Source organism: Diuraphis noxia, unplaced genomic scaffold (genome assembly GCF_037042655.1).
Source record: "Diuraphis noxia isolate RWA-SAM2 unplaced genomic scaffold, SU_Dnox_SAM2 contig0004, whole genome shotgun sequence".
NCBI classification, from domain to species: domain Eukaryota; kingdom Metazoa; phylum Arthropoda; class Insecta; order Hemiptera; family Aphididae; genus Diuraphis; species Diuraphis noxia.
In genome coordinates, this window is record NW_028301714.1 from 66,457,294 (window position 1) to 66,476,150 (window position 18,857).

At 27.7% G+C, this 18,857-nt stretch overlaps 3 protein-coding genes and 1 long non-coding RNA gene across 4 annotated transcripts; 1 reads left to right on the forward strand and 3 right to left on the reverse strand.

Annotated features, from left to right (window-relative positions):
• Positions 1–333: 333 nt before the first annotated feature.
• On the reverse strand, positions 334–6,519 carry LOC107171649 (NAD-dependent protein deacetylase sirtuin-1-like). The gene is made up of 13 exons (XM_015521898.2): positions 6,301–6,519; positions 5,162–5,288; positions 4,980–5,098; positions 4,808–4,923; positions 4,624–4,746; positions 4,338–4,531; positions 3,057–3,163; positions 2,877–2,993; positions 2,643–2,786; positions 2,457–2,574; positions 2,236–2,322; positions 1,961–2,172; positions 334–1,893 (listed from the first exon to the last, which is right to left on the reverse strand). Exons 1-13 carry the CDS (start codon positions 6,452–6,454, stop codon positions 1,763–1,765), a joined length of 1,749 nt encoding a protein of 582 aa, XP_015377384.1. The 5' UTR covers positions 6,455–6,519; the 3' UTR covers positions 334–1,762.
• A 4,259-nt stretch (positions 6,520–10,778) lies between these two features.
• On the reverse strand, positions 10,779–12,834 carry RpS24 (ribosomal protein S24). Its single transcript, XM_015521971.2, has 5 exons — positions 12,684–12,834; positions 12,111–12,185; positions 11,139–11,348; positions 10,952–11,068; positions 10,779–10,884 (listed from the first exon to the last, which is right to left on the reverse strand). The coding sequence occupies exons 1-5, from the start codon at positions 12,684–12,686 to the stop codon at positions 10,882–10,884; spliced, it is 408 nt and encodes a 135-aa protein (XP_015377457.1). The 5' UTR covers positions 12,687–12,834; the 3' UTR covers positions 10,779–10,881.
• A 1,448-nt stretch (positions 12,835–14,282) lies between these two features.
• Positions 14,283–15,072, reverse strand: LOC149056381 (uncharacterized). Its single transcript, XR_016191659.1, has 3 exons — positions 14,754–15,072; positions 14,482–14,690; positions 14,283–14,403 (listed from the first exon to the last, which is right to left on the reverse strand). It is a non-coding gene; the product is annotated as an uncharacterized LOC149056381 (long non-coding RNA).
• Positions 15,073–15,323: 251 nt separating this feature from the next.
• Bdp1 (transcription factor TFIIIB component B'' homolog Bdp1) lies at positions 15,324–18,177 on the forward strand. Its single transcript, XM_015522084.2, has 3 exons — positions 15,324–15,607; positions 16,434–17,010; positions 17,212–18,177. The coding sequence occupies exons 2-3, from the start codon at positions 16,444–16,446 to the stop codon at positions 18,046–18,048; spliced, it is 1,404 nt and encodes a 467-aa protein (XP_015377570.1). The 5' UTR covers positions 15,324–15,607; positions 16,434–16,443; the 3' UTR covers positions 18,049–18,177.
• The last annotated feature ends 680 nt before the right edge of the window (positions 18,178–18,857 follow it).

The window sequence follows — 18,857 nt, forward strand, 5'->3', positions numbered from 1 at the left end:
GCATTGATTGACTAAATTTATGTTAAAGTTATTTAGTTTTTAACCATTTAAAGATTAAATAGATAAGTGGATTAGCAGACAACAAATTTTAATACTGCCAATCATAATTTGTTTATGTTTATTTTAAGGTTAAATCAACCAATATTTTTAATAATGTACAACTATATTATATATTTACTCATGATCATTCTATCAATAATAAAGCTTACATGGGAATACTTTGTAACAAACTTTTATCAAAAATTTGATTTTAATGCAAGCATTGTTTTATTATTTTTATCAATTAATACCAAATACCTTCAATGCTCGTAATAGTTAGGTAGGTAATCATAATCAAACGAGTAAATGATTTTATTTTCAATTCACTAGTTATGTAACAAAAATTAGTGAATATATTAAAAGTTCTTTCTACACTATATTAGTGGTAATAAAAATAACTAATAAAAGAGTATTTATTTGTTTACATGATTATTATAACTAAAGAAAGCTTTATAAAAAAAAATATAGAAGATTTGGTATAACGCTATAACTTACATTAATATAATATAAATATTAGCAAATTAAAATAATATTAAAGAATATCCAACTTAAATTTCTAATTTTGAGTAAGTACTTAATGATTGCAAGTTAATACAGTTTTGATATTGTTTATTAAAAAAATCAACCTTAACATTTAGATATTATACAGTATATAACTTAATACTTAATTCTCTCAAAATAAAAAATATAAATTAATTACAATATTAAATAAACTAACAACATAGTAACTAAATATAAATAATAATAATGTATTGCTAATATATTTGCAAAGGAACACGGTAAATTATAACATTTTGAACACATTATTTGTTTTCCTATGTTTTTTTTTTTTTTTGAATGGTATGTATTGTGTTACAATATTTAGCACAATAAAATTATTAATGAAATGATAATTAAAAATTTGACATTTTTATAAAATACAGACTAAAAATCATAAATATCTTACATACACCTCAATACTTAAATAAAAAAAAAATGAAAAGTGAAAATATATATTGCATTTTTACATCTAATTCATTTTAAATGTATAAATATATTATATTAACGTTTTAATTAGGTTTATGAATATTAAAAACAATAAACCTAAGATAATTTTCTGTAATATTTAATTACATACAAGAATATCAAGTATGAATAATAATAAAAGCCCATTATTTTGATGTTTAAAAATTAAACTAATTAAAATTTTAGTTTTAAATAATGAATAAACATATAAATATTACAAATTAAATATGTTATCAATATAAATTATACAATTATACTTAATTGTAACAGCACAATAGTGATTTATGATTTAACTTATTAATATATATATGAAAGATTTGAATTTTTTCCCACATACTAGTTTAGAGTACATTTAAATAATTTACTATAAAAAAATGTAGTAATAAAAAAATATTCCTAGTACTTAAATAATTACAGAAAATAACATTTGTATTGTATAATTGACGGTTATTTTCACTCTAATTTTGAAACATTTGTATTGTGTATATACTTTACATATTTACATATATTTAAATGTTATTTGGCTACATACATACAAAATGGAAAAATAATAAATTTAAGGATGAATAAAGTAATAACAAACAGAGAAATGACAAGGAATACAAGATCAATTGGAGACAATATTATAGATCATTGAATGAAAGCAAAAACAATATTAGTAGCTTGTGATAGTAAAATAACAATTGAGCTAAATATATAAATTGTAATGTAATTAATTTTATTGCAACGGAGTTTCAGATTTTTCACTTGAGTCCGATTCGGTTTCACTGTCATCATTCATGTCATTTAAATCTACTTCTGCGCCAGAAAACATATACCTTCTTTTTTTCAACATGTAATATTTATTAGCTAAAATAAATAAATAGTAATTTTATTAAGTGAATGTATAAGAAAAAAAACATTAATTGTATATTACGTGGTAAATACGCAGCTAAACTAGATTTTTGTGGATCATCCGGGTCAATACCACTATCTCTTGTAGAGTCTGTGGATAAATTTCGTTGTTCGCCTGAAGTACCTGGTGTAAATCTATCATCACTAAGTGGTGGTGACATACTGTTAGCACTGTCTCTTGTAGATTCAGTAGACATTTCACCTTCCACAGTTTCACTTATGGCTGCGTTAGACCTGTTCATACAAAATGTATGTTAATAAAAATTATTATGATGCATGCAAATATAAAAATAATACCTTGGCGATGACGTAGGTGTATTTAAATTTTTAGTTTCGGTCAACTCCTCTTTACACCAGCATAGCTCAGTCCAATCTGAACCTAGCCTATTTTATAAATATTTGTAGAATTAGATGAGAAAATGTATAAACGGTTAATATAATCATTATTTTAATATTATAATTATTATAATAATCATTATTATAATTATAATTATTATAATCATTTGTAGAATACTTACATGCGACAGAGGTGATCCACGATAACATCACTGTCACCAAGAAGTTCAACATCAAAATTCATATGCGGAAGTCTTTCACGATTTATTAATATTTGCGGAACATGTTTGTCCAACATATCTTAAAAAATGTATACTTTTTATTTAATTTAAAACTTCTAAATGGTATGTCATTATTAATTAACTTACTAGGTATACGAGCCACTGGTCGTACTTTCAAAGATGATCCGATTACGATCAATAAATCACAATTATTTTTGTCATCTTCAATTGCTTTATGGAAACTGTCTGGAAGACCTTCTCCAAAAAATACAATGTCTGGTTTCATAATACCTAAGAACATAATAAACAATTAATAAGCAATTATAGTTACTAGTTTTTCAAGTTCTATAAATTTATAATAATATATACATAATATATTACCTGTACTATTGACACATATTGGACAACGTGGAATTCTTTGTTCAAATACATCAGGTCTTATAGTTTCTGCTGATACTTTGTGTCCGCACTGAGTACATGATGCAGTAGCAAAAGATCCTTATATTCAAAAATAATAAATATACTTTTTAACAAAATATTTATATTAATAAATTAGCATACCATGACATTCAATAACATTATTGATACCAACAACTTGTTCTAATGTATCTATATTCTGAGTGTAATTACGTAAGAGTCGTCCTTTTTTTTCTAAGAGTTTAATAAATCTATAACAAAAAAAATTTAGTTGTCATTTAGAGAGTAACATAAATAATTAAGGCTGTGGATAGTCCCTGAAAAATCGGGATTGTTAATAACAATTTTATCAGTCCCGGACAATTATTTATCATATTGCGCATGCGCGGGGACTTGAACAATTAACAAAAAAAGTGTACAACAATTACCGTAATGCCGGGACCGTAATTTACCACTACTACTAGTCCCATACACTTTACATTTTTTTATTGGTTTCGCGTATTCCTTGATCCTTTAATAGCTAGTAACTACCCGTCTAAAAATTTTTTAAATATAATTAAAACTATAATTAAAATCGAATAACCAAGTTTATATTTTTTGTAAATAAATATAAAAACATTGTAAATAAATTACATCATGTTGGTTTCACAAAAATTCACAATAATTATTAATTAAGCATATTATTATTGCTTATAAATCATTATATTCATCAGCAATATTGACAATACCAGCTTTTTTTTTGGTATGCTGGTTTAATTTACACACTTGGGGTGATACCAAGTCAAACAATAATCACAACTGATGGAAATATTATTACACTATAATTAAAATCAAATAACCAACTTCATTCACAAATTATTAGTTTAGCATATTATTACACTTTATTTAACTTTAATTAGGTAACTAGGGCCAGTCTCAATTTAGGCCAGTCAAATTTCATGGGGTAACCCCGTACCATTCCACTCCATTCATTTAAATTATAAATACTTCTAAAACGTCAACTATGGTATAAGTGTATGACCTGATCTTTAAATCTACTATACATATTTACTATTAGGAAAATCCATAATTATGTAATTTATTTACAATGTTTTTATATTTATTTACAAAATATATAAGCTTGGTTATTTGATTTTAATTATAGCGTAATAATATTTTAAAAATTGTTTAGATGGGTAGCTACTAGCTATTAAAGGATCAAGGAATACGCGAAACCAATAAAAAAATTTAAAGTGTACGGGACTAGTAGTAGTGGTAAATTACGGTCCCGGCAGTACGGTAATTATTGTACACTGTTTTTGTAAATTGTTCAAGTCCCCACGCATGATAAATATGATAAATAATTGTCCGGGACTGATAAGATTGTTATCAACAATCCCGATTTTTCCGGGACTCTATCCACAGGCAATAATTAAAACTACATACTGGTGGGATGGTGATGGCTTAAATTGTCCTGGATAGATTTCTCTAGCAAATTTAAAGAATGGCCTAGGGTCTTTACTGAAATAATCTATACAAAACATAGATTGGGGATCAGGTAAGTCCGGAAATTCTGTTGCTAGTCTAGCATAAACTCCATTGTGACTTCGAAAATCCGGTATTCCACAAGAAACAGAGACCTAGAAAAATATACAATAATTCAATGATTATTTTAAATTCTCATGTTTGTTAGGTAATTAATCTTAATCATCATAAATTTAAAATTACTTACACCTGCACCAGTAAGAACCATAATGCGATTGCTTGTTTTCAATAATCTAACTACATCATCTAGTGAACTAACACTACGTAGACGATTTCGTATTGGAGAATCATCTGTCATACTCATGATTATCTGTTAGAAAAATTATCATTTTTTTTTATATAAAATTAATCAAAGATTTAAAGTTACTTACTCTCCATAATGTTATATCTTCTAACTGAGATGGAACAGAAGCACCAAACACTTGATGTAACAAACGTCTTGGATTAATACCACCCATAATTTGTCGCTGAACCCAATTCATTGAACCTAGATTTAAATTTATGTTATTAAATTAAATTTAAAAATTGTAATATTTTTATTACCAGGTACTCCTTTTTCAGAATCTGCATTCTCAGAATGTGTGCTGGAATCTGAACTAGACGTGGAAGATGAATCATCGTCCTCAGGTTCTTCCTTAGTATCAGAACTTTCGTCAAATATACTGTAAGTAACATAAAATTATGTTATGAACATTTTTTATACTTGAAAATGTATAAATATTTACCTCGAATCTTCTGGAGATTCTGGTAAACTTGATGACATTGTTAATGGAGGGGTTGGTGAATTTGGTTGTAAATAATTTGGCGATAGAGTATCCAAAGATTTGTATGATTGCTGGTACAAATTGTTGGCTAAAATCATAAATTAATATTTAATTATAATATAATTTATTTGTTATTTAATAGCTTGCTATTTTTGTGTTCATTGGTGGAATTGGTTTTCAATAAGAAAATATTTTTGAAAAATAACCAACATTTATTTAATAAAAATAAAATGAGCACTTATCATAATACTATAAATAATTTAAAATTAAATCCATAGTAGATCATAATCCATTAATACAAATTGATCATACCTAAACTAGAAGGTTTAAGGGAGGAAGCCACACTATTTGAAGTAAATTCCTTGTTGTTTAAATAATATCTAGAGAAACACGATAGTCAAATAATTAATTAAGAGTAATGAAAATAAAACACTGATAAATACATTTTAAAAAAGTGATAAAGTAAATAATTTCACTTTGTGTTGAATGAAAAAGACATAGGTATGTGGTTAATGAATGAACGAATGGATTGTTGAAAACAATAAACTAAGAATTATTTGAAGTGCAATTAAATATAAATCAATAATTAATCTTCAAGACACATAAATCTGCTTTAATGAAAGCGCGACAATAAAACAACTCTTAATCTGAGGTTACCATAGTGCTATGAAAATAAATTTATTAATCGACTAGATACAACAATACGTCAATACACAATACGAAAATCTTAATTATTATTTATTAGTAATTGATCAAGTTTCGCGGACTACGACGCAGAATAAAGATAACCCGGTGGTTATCATACGGCATGATGAAGTCGATTATCGGCAATGACCATTGATAGATAATGTTATTATTATCAATATTATCTGTCGCGAGGAACTTGGAAAAGCAGCGTGATGACGTAGGTCATGTAATTTTACCGTGGAAAAGAAAACGAATGAATGATGACGTCAACGCGACAGATGGGCGGGTGAGCGGGGGGCACGCCCCGGTGAAAACGCGCGTCGGGGAACACGCAAACGGGAAAAAATCCGCCATGTTGGCGGGATGACGGGCAGCCGAAGCGTCGGACTTACGCGTTTTCCGCGCACACTTACCGTAACATTCGCCGGACGGAAACCCGGTGAATCGCTGTCCAAAAGCTTCAAAATGCGAACTTTGGGCAATCTCATCGGCGAACGAATACCGCATACGTTTCGCAGGTGCCGCTGATAGATCCGTGTCGAAATCACCGTTGTCGTCGGACGCCATTACACGCGTTTGTGGGTGCGCGCTGTTTGATGGCGCGGCGGATAGTGGATACTGGATACGTAAACGCAGTGATGACGACGACAACGACGGACAATGGGCCACCCACCACCTAACAGCGCTATGGCAGCAGCTGCTGTAACGATGTCGACCAATGGCAATAGACAAGGGATTTACAGTGCGTCCACTTGCTCGGTACCCGATTCCCTTTCATCGCGCTTATTACAAATAATATTTATATATACCTATTATATATTTTAAATTAAAAAAAAAACTTTTTATGCATGACCTAAGTCTATGATTTTATGAACGATCTAAATAATGTTTTCAACTTTCTCAAGTCTGTAATAACTACTTTTGTACATTATCTTAATTTAATATTTATAATCTGAACGACTGAGTATCAGAACATCCTAGTTTTAAAAAGTCAACTGTAAATAAATAATAAAATGCATTAGTTACGTTAGAGTTTACCTTCGCTATTTGCCAATTTTAATATGAATTACCATAGGAAAGACGTAAGATTCTTCTCAATCTTTGCAGTTGAAAAAAAAATCGTCCTTAATTTCGATATTATAATAGATATTCATATTTAGATAATATCATGCCAAATACAAATAAACCTTAAATTAAACACCAACCACGAGAACAATTTAGAGGCTTTTCGTTAGCACAACACCGATTACTGTTTATAGTGTCTATGTACCGAGTTAAAAACGATAACTTAAAAACAGAACATAGTAGCAAAACATTTGTCTATAACAGCCCAGCACACGATAACCAAATTTGGGTGATTTATATGCAAACTTGGCTGAAATTTAAAACCCGGCGCATCCGAAATGATTTCCAAGTACTACGGTTTTAGGAGTGTATCGTAGTAAAATAATTGGGTCTGGTTTAACAGTTCACTATAATCGTAGAGATTATATTACTCATTGAGATAATCGGAAGCGTGTTAAACGAGGAGCAAAGGGGGCATTTGCCCCGATGTCAAAATTTGAAATATTAAAAGATGGCATTCCTATACTAATTTTTCTTACTTTTTTTTTTTTGGTTGGGGAGAAGTCATGAGTCGTCAAAATATGTGTAGGCATTACATCTCAACACGGTAGTGGGACTGGGGATAGTGCAAGTGTTTCTGGTATTCATGCGCTAATACAAACTTATTTAGTCCATGAAATACAACAGTATGTAAATGGTAAAGAAACCTTTCGACTAGGGTAGGGAGGGTTAAACTTCAGTGTATTTCTAGCATAAAATAATTTATGAATTTTCGTGATTTTTACGTATGTTGTCTAAAATTCAAACTTTGAATGCTTATTATAACAACAAATCGTGACTATGTATTTCTTTTATTTTGCAACTGCTATTGTAAAAATATGTTAGGAGCCTTGTATTAAATTTTCAAATCTTAGAATTCAAAAGAATAACTTTAATGAATTTCTATCTAAGATAATTTGAACATTGCTGTAATTTTTACGTATTTATTCAAAATTTGAACTTTAAATGCTTATAAAAAAAATCGTACCTATGTATTTTTAATATTTTTTAACTGCTATTGTTACAATGTGTTTAAAGTCTTGTAATAAATTTTCAAGTTTTTCTACCAAATACATAATTTTTTATCGATATTTATAGAAAAAAAACTAAAAATGTTGAAAAATTAAAATGTCAGTAAACAGCTCAAAACAAATTTAAATATTTTGAAAATTTTGAAAATTTTATCAAATATAGAAAATGTCGATATAAACATTCAGTCAAAATTTCAAGTATCTGCGGTCATTTTTTTTAGAGTTACACAAAAATAACGAAATCACTAAAAGTGAAAATCCAATGTTGTAAAAATTTAATTTGAATTTCCGGTAGACTTTTTATTTGTGATAAAGATTGAAAAACTTTTAAGGGATCTTGTATTAAATTTTTAAATCTTAGATTTAAAAAGAAATTTTTTTATGAATTTCTTTTATTTTTCAACTGCTATTGTAACAAAATGTTAAGAGCCTTGTATTAAATTTTCAAGCTTTTCAAGCTAACAAATAAATTTTTATCGATATTAATTTTAAAAAAGGCGGGAAGTCGTGGATGTCGCTCTGCTGTACAGTAGGTTACAATAAGTGGGTTACTGTAATGGATGGAATTAAATTTAAATCCAATGATAAATTATATCATTGTATACGAAAAACGATTCTGAGCGAAGGCGGTTTATCTGTCTAGGATATATTATATAGAAAATTTTTTAATAATTTCTAGTTTAAATTAATTTGCGAATTTTCGTGATTTTTACATACGTTGTTAAAATTCAAACTCTAAATGCTTGTAAAAAAAAATTGTGCAAATATATTTCTTTTATATTTCACCTGCTATTGTAAATATATGTTAGGAACCTTATATAAAATTTAAATTTTTTAGATACAAAAGGAAATTTTTTTATGAATTTCTAGCTTAAAATAATTTGTGAATTTTCGTGATTTTTACGTCTGTTGTCAAAATTTGAACTCTAAATGCTTATAAATAAAAATTTGTGACTATGTATTCCTTTTATTTTGCAACTGCTATTGTAAAAACTTGAAAGGAATCTTGTATTAAATTTTGAAATTTTAGATTTAAAAAGAAAATTTTTTATGAATTTCTAGCTTAAAATAATTTGTGAATTTTCGTGATTTTTACGTTTTTAGTCAAAATTCAAACTTTGAATGCTTATAAAAAAAAAATTGTGACTATAATGAATTTCTTTTATTTTTCAACTGCTATTGTAACAATACGTTAAGAGCCTTTTATTAAATTTTCAAGCTTTTCTGCCTAACAAATAAATTTTTATCGATATTAATTAAATAAAAACTAATAATGATCTAAAATTTCAAATGCCTATGAATAGTTCAACTTAAGTCTAAATTTTTTGAAAATTGCATGGTGGATAGGATATACTTATATAAACATTCGGTGAAAATTTCATGTATCTATGGTCTTTTGTTTTAATGTTATATCAAAAACCAAAATCGATTTTGTCGAAAAATGAGTGTGCGTAAAATTTCTCGTTTTTCCCTTAATTTTTAGTTTGGTTTTCTCAGTTATTTAGAAAAGTATTAAGAATTTTTCACTTTTGACCCCCCAAAGTACCAACTAGATTCACTTTCTGATCGAACAAGGTACTGAAGTAAAAAATCAAAGCATTTTTACTGCCCCAAAACGTCATGACAGACACACACACACACAAAAAAAATAAAACACACATCATGATAAAATCAATACATTCGTCGCTCCGCTCAGAATCTAAAATCGAATATAAAACTTTTAAATGCTGTAAACATTAGTTTCATGCAGAAAATATTTATTAGAAAAATATCCAATAACCAAAACCTATAGGATTTTCATATAAATTATTTTTCATCGTACCTACATTTTAAGTATGACGCTCTGGACAATGCTCAATCTTGCATCCCCTACACGTAACTACGAAAGTAGTTAATTATGAAACAAACAATCTAAAAATTAAATTTTAAGTTCATATTTTGATTACATATTAAATAACCAAAATCAATTTTATTCATATAGTTGTTGTTTAAAAATATTAATTGTGGGTACCAAAAAATTAAGGACTTTTAATAAATACAATTTCTTAGCAATTAGTCCGGACATTTAGGAATGCATTAAGGGTAGACAGAAATCAGTTTTTATATAATATAGTAATATACTTATAGATGCTGAAACACAAGGGCCAGTCGTAAATTCAATTTGGGTTGTGCAAAAAATCATAACATATACAACAAATACTAATATCAGTTTATCAGTTATCATCAAACGTTATATTAATAAATAAACAGGTAAGTTAATAATTAATAAGTTATGGCCAACTCAATTTGACCCATCATCTATTTAATCTATTCTGTGCCATCATCAACAATTAACAATGAATTCTAGTGTAAAAAAAGCACTGCTTGTTTTCACAACACCCCCCCCCCCAAACAAAAAAATAATAATAATAATTTAAACATAAGGTATATTGGAATACATTTTTTGTTTTGTATGGCTCTATATCCAGGAGTAGGCACTGAGGCTCCGTTCGGACACCTATTTAGCAGAATTTCTTGTGGACACCCATAGGTTACTACCATGCTCAGGTGGAGGAATGATATTCCATTTACATATTTAAAAATTAATTTAAATATTGCTAAGAATAAACCAACAACAGGAACAAAATACACAAATACTTTCTTTTTTTTTGTAATTGCATTGTTACTTAGTTATACTCATAGCCGAAGAAAGGAAACACATTGATATAAAATATGATTTAAATAAAATTGGGTTGAAAGAAACAAGCAGATACCAATTATGGAATAAGTCCAACAATTTTATTAAAGAAGTGTTTTATTTACATTCACAAGGATATTGACTGCCCCGAAAAGTACATTCATACACTTCTAACGATCATTTTACTGAAAAAAAAAATTTAAAAAAAAATTGTAATAATTGAAGCACAACAAAATTACTTATTTACAGTACCTTTTTTCCCGAGGTTGCACCAACTTTAGTCTTTTTGGTACCTCGCACCTTCTTCATTCTGTTCTTCCTTTCCTTTCTTTGTTTTCTTGTCTGAGTTTTCTTTTCGAAAAGTCCATGCTAAATAAACAATTTGTTTTGTAAATATTAATTCCAGCTATAAAATTATAATATAAAATAAAATTATTACCCTTTGAAGTCTATATTTTGGTTCAAACTTCTTTGCATGATCTAATGTGTCATAGATAAGAGCAAAACCTGTTGATTTTCCACCTCCAAAACATGTTTGGAAACCAAAGACAAATACAACATCAGGTAAAACTTTAAACATCTTAGCTAATTTTTCACGAATATCAGTTTTTTTAGGAGAAGGTTTCCCTGGATGCATTACATCAACAACCTAAATAAATAATATGTTAATTATCTAAATAACAGATAAACTAATAAATACTAATAAACACAATGTTACATAAATAATTTGGTTTAAGGGTTAATGGAGTCAAATAAAATGTTTCATTAAACCGGATTGAGTTATACATAGCCAATAATAATTCAAAAATATCTGAATTAATCATTAAGTTTATTTGACAACAAGCGAAGTTACAGTTACCCATGATTATAAATCCTTCAAATCAAATTATTGTAAATCAGGCCTAAATGTGTAGTAAACAAACATAAGACGACCATTTTTATATAAAGGGACAAAAAGTTTTAGGTAGATACTCTTAAAAAGAATCCCAATAATTTTTAAATTAATTTTATATTGTACAATTTAAATAATGTTAAATAGGTAAGCTTAATATTTTAATGAAACATGTTTTGTTTAGATCAGTTTTTTTGTGAACTTAGAAAAATTGGTCAAAGTAATCTTACTGTATTTGGATTGATATTAATTAAATCATAATTTTCTAAACAACAAATCATCACATCAACACTTGTTCCATGATAACTGTAATACTTAACAACTTTCAATTTATACTGTACTTCTATATTATACTGTTATTGTTTTGTATTTATTTCATCAATTAATATTAATTTAATACATAATATAATGGAGATACCTAACAGGATTAAAATAGGATAAAAAGCCACAGCTTTTGATCATTGATTATTTATTTATAACTGAATGTATGAATTGTTTAATTATTAATTTTTTACTCACCATTTGCTTTCTGCATAGTAAACGGTTGGTCATGAACTTGCGAGTCCGAATTGTAGCAGTAGAGGTATTGGCAACCTAATAAAATCAAAACAAAAGTTTAATCATATATTTTTGCTGAAAATTCAGTAGACTTCACCAATTTACAGACACCGGGATAATGTACTATAAAAATTATACAGTTAATTATTTAAAAGCATTTTATTCTGATAAGTTTAGTTTAACAAATTTTAAATTATATTATTAGTGGAAGACCTATACATTCATTAAAAGCTTTTATTTTAAATGTTTTATTTAATAAAGATAAATGATGATATTTCTAATGTTATAAGGACCCAAGCTAGGTGTCAAGAATCATTTATTAATTGTACATCTCATTAAAAGAATACTTTTAAGGGCTAACCAGTAGGTCATATTATAAATATAAACAAGTCTTAGGAAAAGCCAATATTTTAGGATTAAGATTTTTCGGGATATATTTGCTTATAAAGTTTAATGGAACCCCGTCTTTTACATTTTAAGCATTTAAAAAAGACTATTTCTTAAGATTAAAATGGATAAAAATCAAATACTCACCATTTTGGCTGTTGTAAATCCGTGAGTTTAAGTAAAGGAAAACAAACTACATCTGTGTCCGAGTGTGAAAGAAAGAGACACTGGTACAATCGTTTACTACTTCTGTCCAGTGGAAATTCATTGCAATCGTTCCGAACATCATGAACATATCAGATATTAATTGAATGTCAAAAATCTCGGCTGTTGGCTACACTGTCGTTATTACATTCACGGTAACCTAACCGTGTTACATTTATAAACACGGACCACGATTAAAGATATCTTAAAATGTGATACGGACTAAAATCACGAATTATATAAAACCACCAGCGACCAGCCGCGGCTGCAATAGTGCAGTACTGCAGTGCACTCACTGGCCACTCAGTCTCAGTGCATAGTGCATACTGTAGTATCATTGCAAGCTGAACATGGTGCACTTCTTTGATTTACTGATAACACAAACCTAATTCAAACCAAAAGGGCCACATAAGATAAATAATTAAATGTACAAGTGTACAACATCTTTTACCATAATTTTATGTTTATTTTGAGCGTCATTGCCAATGGAATCCAAAAATCATCTAAAATATTGTGTAGCTTTAATTCAATATATGGTTTAGACTGTTTTAATCTTCGGGCTTATGTTTATTAAACCTACTTGTATTTTTTTAAACTTTTATTAAAATATTTTTTTTAAATTATATTTTAAATATTTAAAATACTTTTTTTGTGTATATTATTCCAGAATACTAAATTTGCTTTCTCTTTTTCTATATTATTATTTACACGTCAAGAAATAGTGACTCTGTTACACAATTAAAAAGTATTTTCCCGTGTTTCATCACAAAGACAAGGAGGAAATATTTTATTTTAAAAACAAAATAAGTTTTGGAATCGGAACGTAGGAGAAGTGTTATTCATTTATTATAATGTTATTTTTTCGAAGTCTTCAAATTTTAAACGAAAAACCACACACAAAATTGGTGCAATAATAAATTAAGAATAGGTTTAAATGTTTAATGAATAACAAATTTTACACTCAGCGTACGTTGTGGCCGTTGGGCAGTAAAACAATAACAGTAATTCGGAACAAAGTACGATTACAACATACGGCTGAAGCCCTGAAGTATACATATATAAAAATACTAGATAGCCTACTAATAAATAAATAGATTCTAGTTAAAAGATAGTGGTGCTATATATAAGGTAAAGGTATCTACTCGTATTCTTATCCACGGTCTTGGAAGATATATTCAACATAGTGAATTTATTTTTCCTTTCTGATCCACACTGATTTGAGAAGTACAAAAATTTGTTAACAATGTGTTGATTTTAACCACGATTTAAGATATCTTAAATCGTGATTTTCACGAAGGCACTTTCTGACGAGCCTACAAATGCCATAGATCCGGTGGAAAGTATTACTGTTGCGGAGCCACCTCGGTAAATGTTGTTTTTATGTATACGTCTGCGATAAGATAACATTCAAATAATTACCGCCAAGTTTAAATATTATAATCATAATAATCATAATATAATAAAACAATTAGGTATAATATAAAAAATTGAGTATTTTAATTTTTATAACTTAAATCTAAATTATTAAGTGTATAAGTCAATAATATAATTTATTACAAAAAATATTTTTTTGCCGTACATAATAATTTAAAAATAAATTAAATAATAAATTCTAAAAATATTGGAAAATCTAGTGTTCTTTATTTGCCTTGTTTTTTGGCACCTGTAATAAAATAAAAAAAAAAACATATCTAATAAATGTATCGGAAATTGGAATGAAAATTTAATGTAGATGACCTACGTCGAAAATTCTCTTTTGAGGTTTCATTTTACCCCTGTCCAATTTATTTTTTTGCTTCAATGGTACAGTTTCAATTTATGAAGCAGTGATCGAAAAATGGATGAATGCAACCTATTATTTATTTATTTTTTGTAATTGTTCTTTTGAATTTATTTTTTTTAATAATTGCTCAATTTCTTTTAATATTTCGTATCTTAAGCTGTGTAAATCTAAAAAAAGAATTGGAAAATGTAATTAAATCACAAATTTTTAATTTAACTAATACTTGTTACCATCATCATTGTGTATTTGATTTTCCGTGTCTTTGCGTATTGCCTCCATTGGTTTATCATCATCTTTAAGTGTTGGTTCGTCGTCTTTACAAGTCACCTTTGTCTGTATACTATATCTGCGTGTGCTTTTAGTTGTTGTTTGTCTACATTTTCTGTCGTCTACTTGATTAAGGAGGTTCATTGCAACAGTGTGAATAATGAATAATTTATATTTAAGTTATAAAAATTAATATACTCAATTTTTTATATTATACCTAATTGTTTTATTATTTTATTATGATTATTATGATTATAATATTTAGACTTAGGCGGTAATTATTTGAATGTTATCTTATCGCAGTACGTAGACATAAAAACAACATTTACAGTGGTGACTCCGCAACAGTAATACTTGCCACTGGATCTATGGAATTTGTAGGCTTGTCACTTTCTGCCTTTCTGGTTTTATCTTTTATTTAATCCGTGATATTATGGTGATAACAAAGTTAGGTTAATAAAATATCTACATGTTATTATCACGATTTAAGATATATCATATTATGTATCATTGTTCTGTGCTTAAATCCTGGTTATTATTATAATATTATATCCCAATTCTTGAGAATTCTTTGATTTTATTATCTTTTATCTATATATACATCATGTCATGCTGTTAGCAGAGCGTACAGTTATAAATATAGATAATATATCTATTATCTATGTTTATAAATTATAACAATCATATATCATATAAGATATAACATGTATTGTAATAATAATTAATTCTCCATCTGCAATCTGTGAAAAACTGAAAAGCCTTTTTAGTTATTTCAGGTTGTGTATGCGTCAAATGTCGATGAGTTATTTGAATTTGAGTAAGTGTTTTAAATATAATTTTTTCCGTAAGATTTTTAAAATGAGTGACACATTTTTTTCCATCTGAAACGACTAGGTACAAACATCAAAATAAAACTATTATATAATTATCTAGCTGAACCCGTCCACTCTGAAGCCTGTTAAAAATCCTACCATTTATATGTCTCAAACTGTATTAAATTTATTTCCTGTGATTATGCTAGCAGTATATTTTTATTCATATAGATAGATAACGGTTAAAATATAATAAGTAATAATCTTACAACAATATTAAATTTAGTTAATCATTATGTCATATTATCTGTTTTAACGAGAAAAGTTAAAACAATTTGAATATTTGATTTAATGATATTCGGGCATATCACTTTTTAACTTAGCTTATCTTATGCCCATAAGTCTAATATTTCTCTGTATCAAATTTTATTGCTATCAGTCCAGCCGTTAGGAATGCATAAGAAACAGACAGAAATATATATATATATATAAGTAGAAGATAATCCTTTTAACCACTCTAGGGGTTGAATTTTGAAAAATTCTATTTAGTAGGTAGGTGTCTGCGTCTACATCACAAAACAAAACTATTATTTAAATTTCATACTCATAGTTTTAGTGGTTCTGGGGATGATGGATCACCCAGGACAAGTCATTTTATATATAGATAGGTTTTATATGTATGTAGGTATTAAGAACTCATGATTCTTAAAAAGTAAAAAACGGTCCCAGGTTATTATGATTAAAATACTTTTTCAAACATTTTAAATTTTTATTTAATATTTAAAATGCAAGATTATCACAAAATTAATCTTTTAAAATATTTTTTTTTAGTTGTCACAAAATGTCAACACCAAATACAAAGTCAGTCCTCAATAGACATTTTCCGTTTGCCAAGAAAAAACCGAATATACCTTCTAAACTATCTGATAAAGTCGATACAAAGATAAGCAAACAAAAACTTATTGAAGAAAAAAGTTTTCCTATTGTTAAAACTACAGAGACTAATCGATGCGATGTTTTAACAGAAAATAATGAAAAGGCTAAACCTATTCAAGAAAAATTGTTTTGTAATGAAATCCCTAAAAAAACTATATCCTCAAATTTTAATACAGTTATATCACAAAATGAAGATTCTGAAATTATATCTAAAAAAAGGGAGTCTATATCTCGGAAATCATCTACTGTATCAGAAGTTAGTATAGATGATATTAAAAAACCTAAAGAGAACTATCAACGTTGGAATATTCCTTTCTCAAGTAAATTTAAAGGCAAAGAATTTGATAAAACATTATTGACTATGCAAGATCTAATATATTATAATCCAGTCACCAATCCTATAATCAAAGAACCCAAAGTGGAACACAAAGAAGAAGACGATCCTGATAATGATTTGTTGTCTATAGATTCCGTAAGACAAAATATAAATTGTAAATATAATTAACATTTAAAATATATTATGTAATGTTGTGTTAAACTGATCTGAGATTAACATTAACATAATAGTGTTTTATCTCATATCATAATTTTTGTAATTACACAAGTAATAAATTAATGTTTAAAAAATATATGTGTACAACCCAATTTCAAATTTAAATTTTATGTGTTACAGGAACAAAAGCCAACAGTTCCTACTAACTGCATAACTCCATGTATCAAAGTAGGTATCGATGGAAAAATAATAATTGATCAAGAGACATTAACTTTAAATGAGACTGGTCTAGAAGAAAAACGAGAAGAATTGGCTAAATCTAAAGTTATTGAAGAATCTCCATACCATTCAAGAAGTTATTCTTATAAACGCAAAAAAGAAGCTTCTAAACAATGGTCCAAAGATGAAACACTTAAATTTTACAAATGTTTAATGAATTTTGGTACTGACTTTTCAATGATTCAGCAATATTGTCCTAATCGAACTCGAGCTCAAATCAAACGAAAATATAAAACAGAAGAGAAAAAAAATCTTCAGCTTGTAAATGTGGCACTAACTAATACAACACATTTTGATAGTGCTAGCATTGAAGATATGCTTGAAAATGATAATATTGAAGTAAAGGTAGTTGAAAAACTTAATAAAACTGCAGACCCAGTAGTCAACAATAAAAACATTGATCGTAGACGTCATAAAGATGTAGTACGGTCAGATTGTAGAAAAATAAGCATGTGTGCCTATATGTTGGAAGAAGAAATTGTAATAAAGAATAAAAGAAAACGTCCCAATGAAATAATTACAGCAAAAGAATTGAAAAAAGAGCTAGCTGATATGTCAAGTTTAAAGATCAAGAAAAAAACCCATACACTGTCAAGCGTTGAAGCAGGTACAAATAAAGAAAGTTTAAAACATAGTAGTGATGAAAATAATTTGAACCCTAAAGTTCGAACATTACAAGATTTTCATGAAGAATATCAGGAATGTATTACGAAATATGAAGAATCAAATAGCGAATGAAAGAAAAATATTTAAAATATTGTTGATTTTGTTACACTATGTAAATTATGTTGTTCACTTTAACTGATATTATTACAGGGCTTATTATAATATTATTTTAAAACAATAAAAATATTTTTTTATATTAAATTGATAGCATTCAATTTTAAGTGTTAATGCATTGGTTGGAGCATCCACTGGTTTATGTTGGCTAATTACAGACAGTCAGTGTCGGCCTGGTTCTAAAGGGCCCAGGCAGGATTTTATTTGGAAGGGCCCCAGCCCCCATACTACAAAATGTATTTATTATAATTAAATGAAATAAATCATAAATATGAAAAATGATGTAATACATTATATATAAGAGACTCTATATTTGTCATTGAGCCGTCACTGCAGACAGTTATAACTTAAACACTACGCTTATATGATAGCATTTAAACGTTCTCACCGTGTAGCTTAAGAATTTCAAACGGTTTTAAAGCCATCATATAAACGTAGAAATAGTGAGAAAAAAACATTCTCACATTTACACCTGGAGTGCCTGATAATTATATCAATGGTATCATTAATTATTACTGAAGTCATTACATATCCATCAGATAACTATAGAATTTTATATTATCAAGTACCAGTACCCATGTGTGCATTTTAAAATAGGTAGGTACTTTAAAATAAAATGCTAAACTTATTTGTGGCCCTAGATATTATTTGCTATAATTAATTTAATTATTTTGAAGATTTGTGTTATACCTATGTATAGGACAATTAGAACAATCCCACGTAGATAACTAAAATTGAAAATTGCAATTGTGAAAATGAAAAACACT